The following is a 17248-nucleotide window of genomic DNA, read 5'->3' as shown; positions in this document are numbered from 1 at the left end:
CACTTCAGCCTGGGTGACAGAGTGAGACCCTGTCTCAAAAAAAAGAGAAAAAGATAATAAATAAAACAAAGAAGTGAACTTCTTAGGGAGGCCTACCCTGACCACCCGATTTAAAACTTTAACCCTTTTCAGCTGGGTGCAGTGGCTCACACCTGTAATCCCAGCACTATAGGAGGCTGAAGCAGGCAAATCACTTGAAGTCAGGAGTTTGAGACCAGAATGGACCACATGATGAAACCCCTATCTCTACTAAAAATAACAAAAATTAGCTGGGCACGGTGGCGTGCACCTGTAATCCCAGCTACTTGGGAGGCTGAGGCAGGAGAATTGCTTGAACCTGGGAGGAGGAGGTTGCAGTGAGCTGAGATTGTGTCACTGCACTCTAGCCTGGGCAACAGAGTGAGACTCCATTTAAAAAAAAAAGGCCGGGTGTGGGGTGGCTCACGCCTGTAATCTCAGTACTTTGGGAGGCTGAGGCAGGTGGATCACTTGAGATCAGGAGTTTGAGACCAGCCTGGCCAATGTGGTGAAACCCCTGTCTCTACTAAAAATAAAAAAATTAGCTGGGCGTGGTGGCATGCACCTGTAATCCCAGCTGCTTGGGAGGCTGAGGCAGGAGAATCGCCTGAACCTGGGAGGTGGGGGTTGCTGTGAGCCGAGATCATGCCACTGCACTCCAGCCTGAGCAACAGAGCAAGACTTCATCTCCAAAAAAAAAAAAAACCCTTTTCACTTGCTCTTCCCATCCTCCTTATAACACTGATCACCTTCGAAGCAGCTATTTCATTCACTTATTTATTCCGTCTACTGTTTGTCCCTCCCACAAGAAGGTGAGCTCCTGGTTTGCCCTGTAATAACCCCAGTGTGTAAGGCAGCGGCCCATGGTCAGCCTTCGGTATGTATTAGCTCACGGGCGAGTGGATGCTACCCCGCGGCAAGCATCTGTTTCCTCAGTTGGAAAGTTGCACCAGGATTCCCACAGCTGCAGGGTCTCCCAGGCTGGGGCACAGCTGGCCCTCTTTCTGATCTGTCTGATGTAAGCATCTACCATGGCTCAGTCCCACCCCATCACAGCCAAACCCAGAGGCCATGTGTGTTAGAGGAGACTAGAGACCCCAGGAGATGGGGCCTGGCCACGGGCAGCAAGACCGCGGCAGGGCCAGCCAGTGCTCCACTGCTTCCACTGCCAGTAACTGCATAGGCCTCACTTGGATCCTTCCAGGCTCTGCCCTGGCACTGGGTGCAGGGTGAGTGGTTTCCAGGTCTTCTCACTGGGTCCTCTCAGTAACCCTGTGAGTTTTACATCCATCCATTCCATCCATCCATCTATCTGAGATGGAGTCTTTCTTTGTCACCCAGGCTGAAGTGCAGTGGAGGTATCACGGCTCACTGCAACCTCTGTTTCCCGGGTTCAAGTGATTCTCCTGCCTCAGCCTCCTGAGTGGCTACAGGTGCCCACCACCACGCCTGGCTAATTTTTTGTCTTTTTAGTAGAGATGGGGTTTCACCATGTTAGCCAGGATGGTCTCAATCTCCTGACCTCGTGATCCACCCGCCTCGGCCTCCCAAAGTGCTGGGATTACAGGCATGAGCCACCTACCTCTTATTTTTTTAATTGGAGACAGGGTCTCACTCTGTCACCCAGGCTGGAGTGCAGTGGTGCAATTATAGCTCACTGCAGCCTTGAGCTCCTGGGCTCAAGCGATCCTTCAGCCTCCCGAGTAGCTGGGACTACAGGCATGTGCCAGCACATCCAGCGAATTTTAAACATTTTTGTAGAGACGGGGTCTTGCTATGTGTCCCAGGGTGGGTCTTGAACTCCTGGCCTCAAGTGATCCTCCTGCCTTGGCTTCCCAAAGCCTTGGGATTACAGGTGTGAGCCATCGTGCCTGACCGAGTTTGGCTTTTTATATCCCCTTTACAGAAACAGAAGCACTAGGAAGTTAAACTCATTCATTCTTTCAAAGATTTCCTGAGCGTCGACTTAAGACTTGCTCACGGTCATCAGCCACTAAGAGACGCTGCTGGGATCCTGATACAGCCAGTGTCTCCTGACCACAGAGACACTGACGCCTCCCTGAACGATGGGAGGGTTAGCCTCAAATCCCACTCCCTGGAGGCCACACCACTGCCCCAAATGGGCAGCTCTGCTATTACTTATCCATACTCGATTCTGCTTGAAAAAAAAAAGGGCTCTTCATATTGGTATTATTTATTTTTTATTTTTTTGAGCCAGAGTCTCACTCTGTTGCCTAGGCTGGAGTGCAGTGGCGCAATCTTGGCTCACTGCAACCTCCGCCTCCCGGGTTCAAGCGATTCTCCTGCCTCAGCCTCCTGAGTAGCTGGAATCAGCTCATGCGCCATCATGCCTGGCTAATTTTTGTATTTTTAGTAGAGATGGGGTTTCATCATGGTGGCCAGGCTGGTCTCAAACTCCCGACCTCAGGTGATCTGTCCACCTCAGCCTCCCAAAGTGCTGGGATGACAGGCGTGAGCCACCATGCCCGACCAGGGCCCTTCCTGTTGGTATTCTAAGAGTCTGAATTTCTTGGAAAAGACAGGAGCTTCAGCAATGCCTGCCCAAGGCTGGGCCCAGGCTGTGTCTCCCCTGTCTATGGAGGCCGGTCACTCCACACTGTATGAGTCGGTTGCTGAGCAATGGCCCAACTGGCCAGGAGCCCCGGCAACATCACAGTAGTTCCGTGGAGCCCTCCCAGTTCCCTGGTTGGGTCCATACATGCAGGCCCAGGCCTCTGCCACCTCACAGGAATCAGTGATGAGCTGAAATAGACACCAGCAAGCTGTGTGCCCCCAAAGCTGGCATGCTAGGACCGTGGAGAGGAGCGGCATGCCCCCAGGCAGCCACTCAGAGGCGCTTTTTAACAGAAGCACACAGGACCATTGCAGACAATTCAAGTGCTCTAATATATCTCATCATCACGTCGTGCCACCCTGTCTACATGCAATTGTGTTTCCTCAGAGCATCAAGTAAGGAACACGGCCAGGTACGGTGGCTCACACCTGTAATCCCAGCACTTTGGGAGGCTGAGGCAGGCAGATTACTTGAGGTCAGGAGTTCTAGATCAGCCTGGCCAACAGGGTGAAACCTCGTCTCTACTAAAAATACAAAAAAAAAAAAAAAAAAAAAAAGCCAGGTGTGGTGGCGGGCACCTATAATCCCAGCTACTTGGGAGGCTGAGGCAGGAGAATTGCCTGAACCCAGGAGGTGGAGGTTGCAGCGAGCCGAGATTGTACCATTGCACTCCAGCCTAGGCAACAGAGCCAGACTCCATCTTAAAAACGAAACAAAACGAAACAAAAAACAAGTAAGGGGCCGGGCACGGTGCCTCATGCCTGTAATCCCAGCACTTTGGGAGGCCAAGGTAGGCAGATCACTTGAGGTCAGGAGTTCGAGACCAGCCTGGCCAACATGGTAAAACCCCATCTCTACTGAAAATACTAAAAATTAGCTGGGCGTCGTGGCGCACACCTCTAAGCCCAGTTACTCGGGAGGCTGAGGCAGGAGAATTGCTTGAACTCAGGAAACAGAGGTTGCAGTGAGCCGAGATCACGCCACTAAACTCCAGCCTAGGCAAGAGAGACAGACTCTGTCTCAAACAAAAACAAAAGCAAGGAACAACGTTCTGTTCAGACCCACTTAACTGCAGGGACGGGAGAAAGGTCAAGGCTGAACCATTTGCCTGGAATGGAGGCATCATCCAATTGCAGTCAGAGCATGAAATCTCACTCTCTTTTTCTGCCTTTGCAGCTGGCCCTGCAAAACCAGGAGCAACTGCAGTTTTGCTTAATTAAATCTCACTTTAGAAGCACTTCGGGAGGCCGGGCGCAGTGGCTCACTCCTATAATCCCAGTACTTTGGGAGAACCAGGTGGGTGGATCTCCTGAGCTCAGGAGTTCAAGACCAGCCTGGGCAACATGGTGAAACCTCATCTCTACAAAAAATTAGCCAGGCATGGTGGTGCATGCCTGTGGTCCCAGCTACTTGGGAGGCTGAGGTGGTGGGAGGGTTGCTTAAGCCTGGGAGGAGGAGGTTGCAACAGACTGAGACACTGTCTCAACTTTCTGAGGAAAAAGACTTTGAGCTAAGTGTTCTTTTCCTTTTTTTTTTTTTTTTTTCAAGATTCAGGGTCTTGCTGTGTTGCCCAGGCTGGAGTGCAGTGGTGCCATCATAGCTCACTGCAGCCTTGAACTCCTGGGCAGAAGTGATCCTCCCACCTCAGCCTCCAGAGTAGCTAGGACTACAGGTGCATGCCACCATGCCCAACTAATTTTTTATTTTTTGTAGAGATGGGGTCTCACTACGTTGCCCAGGCTGGCCTCAAACTCCTGGGCTCAAGCAATCCTCCTGCCCTGACCTCCTCCCAAAGTGCTGGGCTTATAGGAGTTACAGGAATGAGCCACTGTGCCCAGCTGTTCTTTCTTCCTTCCTTTCCTTCCTTCCTTTCTCTTTTTTTTTTTAAACATTTCTTATTTTAATTTAGTTAGCAGATCATTAAATACATAGGGGCATACCTAAACTAGCAAACACAAAAATTAACCATGTTAGACTTCAGTCTGTCAAATACCAAACTGGCAGAGTTCTTAGGGTTATTTTTTTGTTTGTTTTATTGAGACTGAGTTTTGCTCTATCGCCCAGGCCGGAGTGCAATGGCGCACTCTCGGCTCACTGTAACCTCCGCCTCCCAGGTTCAAGCAATTCTCCTGCCTCAGCCTCCCAAGTAGCTGGGATTACAGGTGCCCACCACCATGCCTGGTTAATTTTTGTATTTTTAGTAGAGATGGGGTTTCACCATGTTGGCCAGGCTGGTCTTGAACTCCTGACCTCAAGTGATCCACCCGCCTCGGCCTCCCAAACTGCTGAGATTATAGGTGTGAGCCACTGCGCCGGGCCAGCTCTTAGGGTTTTATGCAGGCCTCTCCTATCTGAGGGGACTGGCATTTTGGGCAACTCTAGAGACACCCCCGGCCCTAAGTGAATGCATGAGATGCGGGGCTGCCGAGGGCACCTGGCACTGGGGGGTGCCTCCATCCCATACTCTGGGTTCTCCCACTGGAGGGAGGATTGAATCCAGTTTAATTCGGAGAGGGGCTTACGATTCTGTATCACATGTGGGCATTTCACAATCTGAAATCTCCAAATTAATACGTGACCAAGTCATCCCCCACTTCCACCAGACACACGTCGGCCTGGCAGACAGCTCTTTGCCAACCCGGTAGGTCTCAAGACGAGCAACAGCCTCTGAGTCACAACTGCGCGGAGAAGCCTAACAGCCACCTCTGCAGAGCTCTGCCCCCACGTCCAGCCCGAGCACCATCTGGAAAGAGACTCTTCTCAGTAGCCCCAGCATTCCAGAGACCCACAAGCCACTGTCCCAATCCCCTCTTCCTGCCCACTCACAAGCATTAACTGGTGCCTTTCACTTGTCTTTCTGTTACATCAGGAGTCAGGGGCACAGTGAGACCCCCACACAGAAGGTTGAGGCCACGCCACTGACCAGCTGCAGGCCACCCGGCAGAGGAGCCTGGCTGTAGTCCTGGTCGCCCGAGTGCCATCGATTGGGGCTGCCACCATCAGCCCAGTGCCGCACCAGCATTGGCCACCATTCCTGGTTCCCCATAGCAAGCCTATATGACAGGCGATAGTGTCTCCATTTTACAGACAAGGAAGCGGACGCCAGGGAGGGTAAGGGCTTGGTTCAAGGGTAGGCAAACAGTGCTGGTGACAACAGCAAGTAGGAACGTAGGCCCCGGCGAAGCCCTTCCTGTGAACCAGATGCAGACTGACAGAGCAGTGCCTGAGATCCCCATGTATCCCAGAGCCACACGCCTGAGGACCTGCGGACAGGTGCAAGGATGACCTCGGGAACGGCGATTCTTGAGGTGCCCTTTGGACCCCGAATGACAGTGTTTGCTGCTCGTCCTCAGGCCAGGGCACTTTAAATAAAAACAACCCACACATTCTTGTGTTTGTATAAAAGATATTTACTTCAATTATCACACCTAGGGTGCTAGTGAATAATAATACATGGTGTGAGTCTCATACAGTGATATTGCTTCTCCGTATTATATAGGGACCGTTGTACAGTGCTGAGAACAAACATCGTATGGCTAACCAAAGACAGAGGGACAACACCAAGGGGCTGACGGGTGCCTCCCCCACCCCCACGCCAGCCAGGTCAACTTTGACTCTTAATGTAGAAAAACAAATAGCAAGAAATAAAATGTTATCAGAGAGATGTCACACAGCAACACACCAGAGGCATCTCAAAGCGATTTGTACAAAAAAAAAAAAAAAAAAAAAACGACTTTTTTTTTTTCCTTTTTTCTTTTTTTGGTCAATTGGGTCTCTGTGAGGATTGGAGAAAAAAAATCTGTGATTGTGAGGATGAACAAACGAGCTCTCGAAAGATCTAAGACTTGGTGCGTTACAGAAAATATAAAATACTGCTAAAATGTAAGACGTGACAAAACACTGGAATGGGGGTGGGGTGGGGGGAGCTGAGCTTATAAAGAGTTTTCCGGAAGATTCCGCCACCCTGCGAGTGCGTCTTGTGCTGTTAGTAGTCTGGACAGGAGCGTGGTGCTACCCGCTCTCAAGGCAAGCAGCAAAGAGTTATTGCACAAACGCAAAGAACTAGGTCTCTTATTCAATGCAAAGGGATGTGGGGAAAACCACCTTCTTTTTACCCCCACTTTTATTTTATAACAAAGCTATTCTCCAATGCTTTAAGAATTTTGGGTGAATTCTCACATCTCCAGAATGCACGGGATTTTTTTTTCCAAGAGGTCTCAGATGGGGGTACGTGAGATGCCCGTTTTCTCAAGGGAAGAGGCAGAAGATGGTTTGAGAGAGAGAAATGCATAGACTAATTAGAGAAAAATGGAAAAAAAAAGCCTTTTGGGGAGATGGGGACCATTGTTTTGGTGGAGGGTTTCTTTCAAAGAGAGAACAAAATCAGGGCCCCCGGCCATCTTGGAGAAGGGGAGGTGATGATATGGAAAGAGATGCCCTTCCCAGCCTACCTTGGGGTGGGCAGGGCCCTTGCCTTGGCCTGGGGTAAGTTTCCTTCTGCTGGGCCCATGGGATCGAGGCAGGGCGCCTCACCTTCACACCCGATTGGCAACAACTGGGTGTCCTGCTGGCTGAGCTTGGGGCCACAGCAAGCAGTCTCCACACCCAACCTTCCTCCACATTGAACCACCTATAGGGGAAAGGGGCCCTCTGCCTATGATCTCCTAGGTGAGCCCTCAAGCCACAGCCTGGCACTACAAAACACTGTTGCTTTGAAAGATGGTTTTGACCAACTTTGTACTCAAGAAAAACAACAACAAAAAACCAACCAAAACATATCAACCCGTGCGGGCCTTGCAAGAAATCACTCTCTCGCTTGGAGGTAAAGTCTTGGCCAGGCCACTGTGCCCTCTCTGACCACGGCTCGCCGAAACTTCATGAACCCAGAAGTCTTACCAGAGGCTCTAGGAGGCTTTGGGGAACTGAACTTGGCTTTGCTAAGATTCCTCTGAAGCTCCTCAAGCGAGCATTGTTCAACTCAGCAACTCCCTCACACATTGGTAGATATTTTTGTTCATAAACTCTCTCATTTAAAAAGTTAGACATATAGAGACCACCAGTTTTTGAGTGGCTACTCTGGAGACAGGTGTTTGATTTCGCTGGGGAAACCCCCTCTGCCCCCCACTCAATCCCTGGGGGAGTGGGGGAGGAGAGGAAGGCAGAGGATAGTAACCACTAGAGTGACAGCAAAAAGCATTTATGACAACAAAACACAAAATAACAATACACTCCTGGTAAGTACTTAAATGATTAACCTAATAATAAATAGAAGAGGATAGAAATAATTTTTTTTTCTCAAGGAAACATCCTTTTATAATCACCCTCACGCACGCCGGCAGGTCAGTAGCAGTCAGTCCATTTCAACAAGACAAGATTAAGTGCTGGAAGGGATGGCTGTGGCCTCAGACACTGGGGAAGGCTCTCAGCTTCTGAATCATGGACACTCCCCATCCTGCCTCGTCAGGCCAGCGGCTCCGGCCAGAGCCCACGGGCCCTGCATGCCCAGCACAGTGGTCACCAAGAGGCAGGCTGGGAGACTGGAGGGAGTCGGGGAGGCCTGTTTTCCCTTCGGTTCATGAACAAACGGAACTACAGTGAACAAACTCATTCATAACCTGAATCGTCCTGGTCTAAAGCTTACTTTGAGTTCATTTGGTGTGCAATACGTTATTTTTTAAAAATGAAGAAAAATGATTTCAATTGCACAGAGCTTTTACACATAGTCATCTATTTAAGTGCTTTCTGTTTAAAGCAAACTACAAAAAAAATAATAAAAAAAAGAAGAAGCAAAAGGGGGGAAAAAGAATTATAAAACAAAAGCAGCTCCGTGCCACTTCAACGTGTCTTGCTGAATGGTCTCTTGTTTCACCAGCAGAAGTCCCAATGCTTCCGTACACACTGTGCTTCTGATTAATTTCCATAGGGATGTAGCCATGACATTGGGATATAAGGCACCTTTTCTTTCTGATTACAGAAAGCTTGATACATAGCATATAGCATATTTTGTGGTAGAAATTAAAGCGTAAACACTACAGAAATTACAGTAACGCAGACTAATGCTTTCTTAACATTATCGGGTAAACTAAAAGGATTCATAAAAAGCAACTCAAAGGCATCTTAAGAGTTTAAGAACGGGGGCATGGGGGAAGTGCACATTTATGCATAGCCAAATGTCTTTCTCTCGCCAGCCTTTTTTTTTTTTTTTGTCTTTTTTTTTTTTTTTCAGGATTTTTCGCCTACAATGCCCAACTTTTAAAGTTAGCATTTTGGAGGAGACTAGGCGCTTTGGAAATGTCTTGTTAAAGCTAAATGTCACTTCATCCAAAAATGAAAACTCGAGATGATGCCACGGACGGCATGGACACGGTTATCTTTGGAGGGGAGGTGGTGGTGGGAGAGGCCTGGGCAGGAGGACGCAGTTTTTGGAAGTCGGGCAGACAGGCGGAAATTGCATTTCCTTCTACTCCCCTGACCAGGGTGGTGAGGAGCACAGGCCGCCGGGGCCTCTGGGATTGGGAAGCCTGGGCTGGGGGGCCGGGAGTAGGGCTGGGGCTTGTTTTACGCTCTGCCCCCCACACCCCCTCCTCTTCCATCCTGATTAAGCCCAAGGGTTGTGGACTTAACTTTCAGCCCATCTCTAAGGGTTTCACAGACTGGATCTTTCTAAACTTTATTGGGTACCTGCTTCCCCTTTTCCCTGGTAGTTTTCATCTACAAAAAGTCAAAACCTGATTGAAATCGAAATAAGATCATCAAATTGGACCATTCTCTTAGCGTTCGAGTGTGCTGGCCAGACTGGCATTCAGTACACGCTGAGATCCAGCCACATCACATTGGCCCCCGGTCACCACCTTGCCACTCAGCCTTGTGGTCACAAAGGCTTCCCTAATGTCATCGATGCCCAGGTGAAACCACAGAAGCACTGAGGATTCCTAAATGTGACCTTTGGCTGGTCAATGCCCAAGCACAGGATGCTGTCCCCATCCTTAGGTTCTTACTTGCAAACTCTCTCCAGCAGGGGAACACTTTGGCCCCCACAGTGGACAGACCCACCTCCAACCAGCAGCCCCAGGAGCTGGTTTTCTTCAGTGCTGGATGGGAACTGGCATACTCTTTTGGGATAAGAGGGTGATGCAACTGTGGACGGGGCGTGTAGGCTAGAGGAAGCCATCTATCCTTTTCCGTCTTTGAGATGTTTGATGTTTGCAAAGGAGTGTTCGCAGTGACGCTAAAACCATGCCAGAGACAACAGACACCCAAGAGCTATAGCGTTCCCCAAAGCCAGCTGGGAATCTTGGGAAGTGTCCTCATGTGGCCACTTTGGGGCAGTCTGGGGCAAGGATAATGGCCATGATGGATCTTAACAGCTGAACAGGACTGGATAGAAAGGACAGGCGGACCAAAGACAAGACCCTCAGAGGCCCGAGACCACGCCCTGCCTGCAAAAGAAACAGCTGCTGGAGCTTTGGGAACAGGTGGAAGTAAAGGGAAAAATCCGTGTGCCTTGCAGAGCACAGCTGTTTCTCCGTGTTGCGCTCACAAAAGGAGAGACACACAAAGCTGGCCCACCAGGCAGAGAGATGCTCGTGTCTGCTGTGCTGGCAGCTTTTCTGCCCTCTCCAGCCCACGTGCCTCACAGTTCTGTGGGGTGTGGTTCTGGGTGACATCAGATGGAGAACACAGGTTAGTGAGGTAGAAGGGACAATGAGGAGTGTGAAGAGGGAGGACATCTGGGGAGGGACAGGGCCCCCCACCGGCAGCACAGGAGCCAAACCTCCAGGCTAAAGTACCACAGCGAATAGCCCAGCACGCCCACCACTCACGCCCCGTGTTGCTACATCTCGCCCTGTACAGCTGGCTCGTCGGCCTTGGGATGAGTAAGGTCTACGGACTCTGCCAAGAAGCGCCTGTCATAGTGCATTTAAGGCAAAGGCTGTCGCCCCTCAGTTGAAAGTCTCTCTGCTTTTCTTTGTGTGACTCCCAGAAGGACATGCGTCTGTTCCCCTGGCTCTATTTTTCAGTAAGATTTGCTTTGCTAAAATCAGAGGAATGAAAAACATTGCATAGAATGTCCACAGAGTTCATTGATCACCCTTGCATCAAAGGACATACGTGCAGGAGGAACAAAGTCATCCAGTCCAGCCTTAGTCGGGAAGGCACCTGCCCGTGAGAAAGCTCACCTGGGGACTCCTGTTCCCCTCTCTTTTTAGGGCCTGGCTGTGGCATGATCTTAAAATAGTCAGCCGAGGCCCGCAGCGATCTCTTTGCAGCCTGTGTAAACTGGTCGTGAGCTGCACGCCTGATGCTGGCCCTGGCCAAGGAAGGAGATGGGGTATGAGAGCTGGCCACCTGGGCTTGGGCGGTGGCCAGAAAGGAATATTTAACCCAGAGCTCTGCTGCATTCTGGGCCCGGACCGCCAACCAGCAGACCCGAACGTCCACATCAGACAGGATGGTTTTTTAATGGGAAGAAAACAAAGATGGCGACAGGAAGGAAACTGAGCAGGGAGGTATTTGTACTTGGGAGGTACAAGGGATCTACCCCAGGGAGGCCGTCAACTGGTATCTTTTGCCTCAATTACTTGCACAAAGTAGCAGGGTTTGATGGTGGGTCCCTGTGAGCCACGATCCTGGCATTTCTCAGAGAGTTCTCCCACGCATGCATCCTTGGGCTGTCACCCCCGATCCTGTCCCAGGAGACGCTTAGAAGCTGCCTCATGCCAAGATGCCTCCTAAGATCGTCTAGAAGAATCCAGTTGAGCTAAGCTCCATGGCTCTGATAACCCTTTCTAAAGAGAGGTCTGGTGAGCAGAAACCACAGATGTCTTCACTGATAACAGAAGTTCAAGAGGAGGTTACCTGGGAGCTCGGGGGTTGGGGAGGAGGACAGAAGCCTCCTCTGGGGTGGAAGTGAGTTGGGCACAGGTCTAGGACAGAACTCACACACCTGCCATCTCGGCTATCACAAGGGAGCTTGGGCCAGAACCCTGGGTCAAGAGGCTAAATGCAAACAGATTTTACGCCGAGCCTCTGCTTAGCCAGCTAAGTTAATGGCAAAAGTCTTAAGTTATGAACACTGCCTCCAATTAACAAAAAGAAGCCATTTAAAATGGCATAATGGAGCTTGTAATTAAGTGTTAGTGTTTTATATGGAACCATTTCCCCCAGGGGAGAGGTACAAATCAGCTTTTTAAACTCATAAGAGCGTGAAGAGGAAGGGGGTCGGCTGCCTGCGGGGGCCACTGCTTGGAACGCGAGCCTGCTGAAGGGGAGCCATGCCGAAGGGACACTGTTCAAGGCACTTGAATACTGCTTAGCAAGATGAGAGATTAACCCTTAGACTCCAACTGAGGGGCCCAACCAGGAGGGGGTGCTCCCCCAGCCACGGATTGCTGTATTATTTTAGTGGCAGCTCTTAGAAGTATTACAGACAGTGCTAGCTTAACATCAAAGATCTAAAGTTGGGATCTCCATTTTTTTTTTTAAATAAATAATAGAGGAAAAAAATACACAGAACTGCAAGCAAAATTTAACCAACTGATTGTATCCGGCACCAGATGTAGGTCTGGCAAAAAAGACAGAAAGGGAACCAACAGTAACCTAGTTAAAAATCTTAAGAAGTAAAAACAAAAAAGAGAAAACAACACACATGACTAAATTGCTTGGGAGGGTCAAAATGACTGCATTTTAGACTGTTACTGTTTGGCCACTAGAATGGACAAATCTGTATTTGTCAATTTCCTCAAATTTAACACCTTTGTAAATAACAGTCATGCCTTTAAAACTAAACCCTAGCCTACTATTTCCTGTTAACTTTTCATTCTTATGAAAATTAGATGATATTTAAAGGTTCATCACACATGATGACAAAAGTCCCTTGAGGGTTTTGTGGAGAGGACACCACAGTCGTCAGGGCTCTGCCACTCACTGTCCTAAGGGTCACTGATGTGAACTCACTCTTCTCAATGCACCTGAATCGAGCTAGATGTTGACCCGTGTCCCCTTAAGCTCCTCTAATTTTGAATTCTCTTCTCCCTGAACTGGATTTCAAGTTCAGAAATTATACCCCCAACAAAAGACAAACAAACGGCCTGCCTCCCAGCCCCCTAGAGCCTTCTGAAAACTTCTCCTTCATGGAAAGGCGTTGTCTTTAGTGTAGTGACTCTCAACATTTGTGAAAACGTGAACTAAGTGCTGCAGTTGCAGGTTAAAAGACTGTAAATGAAATAATCTCTAAAACATCATGCAAGAAACGTGGTTTCACATCTTACAGTCAAAGTCCTACAAGTTAATTAACAAGCACATGGAGGTGGAACAGCCAGAGCATACCTTTAAAATTATAACTCCCTCCCACCCCCCAAATAAAAAAAAAGTAATATTAATTAAACTTAAGAAATAATGAATGCACCATTAAAATGTCATCCAAAGATGTTGACCTAAGACAAAGGTTTCAATGATACACAATACGGTCAAAAAGTTTTCAATCAGTAATATACAGTATGACAACTACATCTTGTAAATTATACCCAATACTGCCGGCAGTCTATCCCTCTAAAGAATATTTGCCCCTTTCATCCCTTCCTAACAATCAGATAATAAAATACAGCACCTATAAATAAGCAAAAAAAAATATATATATATACCGAAATCATCTATTGTTAGTTTAAAGATATGGCAATAAAGGAGTCTAAATTAGCAAACTTGTAGAAGCCGTAACTGATAAAACAGCTTATTGAAAAAGGTGGCAGTAATGCACTCTACGTGTGCACAGGTACTTAAGAAAATACACAGACGTATAAAATTGCACACACGCACACGCACGCACTCTCTCACCCGCCTCTATTCTCACGCATATACACATAGACAAGGGAGGAATCAGAGACAAGTTAGACTTTCAGTTTGTACTTAGACTGCCCTAAAACTGTGCATAAAAGAACTTTCTAAGAGGCGAAATGAAAGAAGGGCAAATGGTAGGTTTGGAAGTTGAAGAGCATCCACGTTTTGGTGTGAGTTTGGGCCATTTCTACAGGGACGGGAGTGGGGAGCCCAGAATGCCACGTTCTCTCTCCTGCAGAGAAAGGAAGTTTCCCACAAGTTCAATGGGGTCATCAGTGCTTGCGGTGGGAAGAAAAAGGGAAAGAGAGAGAGAGAGTGCGCGTGTAAGCCCTGCCCAGGCCTGGGGAGTGTCTTCCCCTGGGAGGGCTCAATTCATCAGGTGTCCAGGAGAGTGGTGTGAGGTGAGGTGCCTTCTGTGCCAGAGAGAGATCAGTAGACTGCTGTCTACTTGGGGACAGGCCCGTCTGGCCCCGGAACTGCCTGCTGTGCTCGCCCGGACTACTCTCTCCTTTCTTTCAATGCTTGCACACGTGCAGACGCACAGACAGATTGAGACACCATAAATTAAACAAAATTAACAGGTACATGCTACAGTTCTAACTTGTCTCCTAAACCTCCAAGATATGAGGTCTGATCAGCGTGCTCTGCGGTTAGAGGTTAAAAAGCAGATTATAAAATACCTAGATTCGGATCTTTTCTTTTTTTTTTTTTTTTTTGTCCTGATTTGGCCTAGAATGGAGTGTATTAAACAAACCCTGGTCTGCAAAACCCAGGGTCAGTTAAAGCTATACATCGATGTGCACTACATGTCAGGATTCTATTCACGTACAAGAAAACACTATGTCAGCTACCACAAAATCAGAGTTTCCTGATGTGACGTTTTCTTTTTGTTAAAAAATATGTGGAGTAAATGTGTTTTATTTTAATTCAAAGTTTCAAACGAGAAGATTCTTTTCTTGAAAATATTTAGGAATCCAAACTAGTGTGTTTAGAGTCGTTTTGACTGTGCAATCTCTTAGTGGCAACTGAACAGCTACAAAAACTTTCTTTTTTAATTTTTCTGAAAAATCCCACCCCCCCCTTTTATTTTTTCCTGGTTTAAGAAGATAATAGTGTATTATCGCTCTGAAGCCATTAGATGGCAGATAAAAAGCCCCCTTTTAATATGTGGGTTTGATTTTTTTTCTTTTAAAGCCCACACGGAACAGGAGGACACAAGGCAAAGCTGTAAGAGTTATTCCAGAACCTGTGGAAATCACTTAGGGCAATAAAAAAAACACTTCAGGGTACAAAAAAGCTCGACCACACATTTCCGTTTTCTTCCTTGAAAACACGACATAGATTGGGCTTAATGCTCCTTTGTTTTCTATATGCACCTTGGCCTATGGCGATTTTGCCCTGTGGCCCGCAGGGCGGTAAGTGCGCAAAGCGGTCCAGGCCGCGGGGTTGGTGGAGGCCGCAGGGTCTGCCCGGGCCTCAGGGTGGGTGTGGGCCGCAGAGTGAGGCTGGGCCGCGGTCTTGGATCTGGGCCTCGGGTTGGTGCAGGCCGCGGACCGTGGAGTGGGTCTGGGCTGCGGGCTCAGGTCCGGCCCGGGGTCGGTGCAGGCCGCGGGCCAAGCCCAGGCCACGGTGTCTGCAGCGCCTGCCCCGTCCGACCCCGTCCAGGCCCTTACGGCCCAGCCTGGCTGCCCGCCCTGGGGCCGCGGCCCCTCAGAACTCCCATTCGATAGGTTCCTCCCGGCTGGCGGCCTTCTCCAGGCGATGGATGATGCTGTTCAAGTTCGCGGCCTTCTTCTTGCGCAGGGGGTTGTCGCGCGAGTCCCGGGCGCCCGCGGCCTCCGGGAGGCCGAAAAGGCTCTGCAGCGAGCTGGGCCTGCGGGGGGCGCTGCTGCTGCTGCTGCTGCTGCTGCTGGGCGGCGGCGCGGAGCTCCGGGCCGCGGGGCCCTCCCCCGGCGCGGCGGCGGCTGAGGTAGCGGCGTCCTCGGGGGCCGCGGGCGCGGCGGTGGCGGTGGCGGTGGCGGTGGCGGTGGCGGGGCTGGGCAGGGGCCCCGGGCCTTCCACGGGGCCTCCCTCGTGGTCGTCGTCGCGGGCGTCGTCCGGGCCCGGGGTCCCCGAGGGCGGCGGCTCCGCCTGCTCCGCCGGCCGCGGCACCTCCTCCCGCTCGGCCTCTCCCTGAGACTTGGGCTCCTCGGTGTCGGCGCTGCCTGGGCCCTCAGTGGCCTCCACGCCGTCGCAGCTGTCGCCCTCCGAGCTGGGCGCCGCCCGGCCGCTGCGGGCCGAGGGTGAGTCGCTGGCGCCCGCCTGCCCCTGGCTCCCGGCCTGAATTTCCTCAATGAACAGTTCTCTGCGGATCCGAGACCTACAAGACAACAAGCGGCGGGGACGTGAGGGGGGTGCTGCTGGGGACAGGGCCTCTGGTGCTACCCCAGCCAGACCCCTCTCTCTGGGGCTCCTGCTCCATCCAGCCTGGAGGCCCCTCCGTGCCCCTCCAGCGACCCTCGGGCCATGGGGCAACCCCTCTCCAGAGTCACCACCCACCCCTCCGGGCCTGGCCAGGAGCCATCCCAGGGCTGAGACATCACTCCCCTCTTCTCCACTGCAACAAATCGCCACGGGCACTTATTTTAAATTTTTTTTTTTTTTTTTTTTTGATACGGAGTCTCGCTCTGTCGCCCAGGCTGGAGTGCAGTAACGCAATCTTGGCTCACTGCAAGCTCCACCTCCTGGGTTCACGCCATTCTCCTGCCTCAGCCTCCCGAGTAGCTGGGACTACAGACGCCCGCCACCACGCCCGGCTAATTTTTTGTAGTTTTAGTAGAGATGGGGTTTCACCGTGTTTGCCAGGATGGTCTCGATTTCCTGACCTCGTGATCTGCCCACCTCAGCCTCCCAAAGTGCTGGGATTACAGGCATGAGCCACCGCACCTGGCCTAATTTTTATTTTTTGAGACAGAGTTTCCCTGTTGCCACCCAGGTGGAGTGCAGTGGCTCAATCTCCGCTCACTGCAACCTCTGCCTCAGCCTCCAGAGTACCTGGGATTACAGTCACCTGCCACCACATCCAGCTAATTTTTGCATTTTTAGAAGAGACGGGGTTTCACCACGTTGGCCAGGCTGGTCTCAAACTCTGGACCTCACGTGATCTATCTGCCTCGGCCTCCAAAAGTGCTGAGATTACAGGTGTGAGCCACTGCGTCGGGCCACTTATTTTATTTTTCAAAAACCTTTTGGAAACAAGGCCTTGTTCTGTCACCCAGACTGGAGTGCAGTGGTGCCATCACAGCTCACTGCAGCCTCCAACTACTGGGCTTGAGTGATCCTCCCATGTCAGCCTCCTGAGTAGCTAGGACCACAATTGTGTCACTATGCTTGCTAATTTTTAAATTTTTTTAAGAGATGGAGTCTCGCCATGTTGCTCAGGCTGGTCTTGAGCTCCTGGGCTCAAGCAATCTTCCTGCCTGGGCCTCCCCAAATGCTGGGATTACAGGCATGAGCCACCACTTCTGGCCAGGGTTCTTATCGAGTGACACGTTTCCTCCATCCCATCCCATCCCGCTCCAACTAGACTGAGAAAGGCAAGGTCCTGTTTATTCTTTGTACACCCAGGCCTTGCACTGGCGCCTGGTGTGCAGTAATGAAGGCTGGGTGAGTTCATCAGTGAAACTGCCTGATAACCGCTGCATCCATCAGGACTTCAGGAGAGAGGACCAGTTATTGGATAGTGGCCAAAGTGACAATTTTAATCTCTGAGCCACAGAAGGTCAGGTTGGGGGCTTGTGGTCCAGGGTAGGGTGGAATTCCACCAAATTGTGTATTTTT

General features: G+C 50.3%; 1 protein-coding gene across 6 annotated transcripts in view; it reads right to left on the bottom strand.

Moving 5' to 3' along the window:
- The window catches only part of CUX1 (cut like homeobox 1), a 474797-nt gene that overhangs the window by 20129 nt on the left and 437420 nt on the right, over window positions 1–17248 (bottom strand). For 2 of the 6 annotated variants that reach the window (XM_030796742.1, XM_030796737.1), the window contains one exon: window positions 5983–15788. The exons of 3 other annotated variants lie outside the window; for them this stretch is intronic. In XM_030796742.1, the coding sequence (XP_030652602.1) occupies window positions 15140–15788 (649 nt within the window). In that variant the 3' untranslated portion in view covers window positions 5983–15139. Of the gene's footprint in view, window positions 1–5982; window positions 15789–17248 lie in introns of those variants that run through there. One more of the 6 variants, XM_030796738.1, reaches the window with a different exon arrangement.

The sequence above is a fragment of the Nomascus leucogenys genome, chromosome 17 (genome assembly GCF_006542625.1).
Source record: "Nomascus leucogenys isolate Asia chromosome 17, Asia_NLE_v1, whole genome shotgun sequence".
Taxonomy (NCBI): domain Eukaryota; kingdom Metazoa; phylum Chordata; class Mammalia; order Primates; family Hylobatidae; genus Nomascus; species Nomascus leucogenys.
Note: the sequence above shows the minus strand (reverse complement) of the source record. Positions and strands in the feature narration are given on the sequence as shown.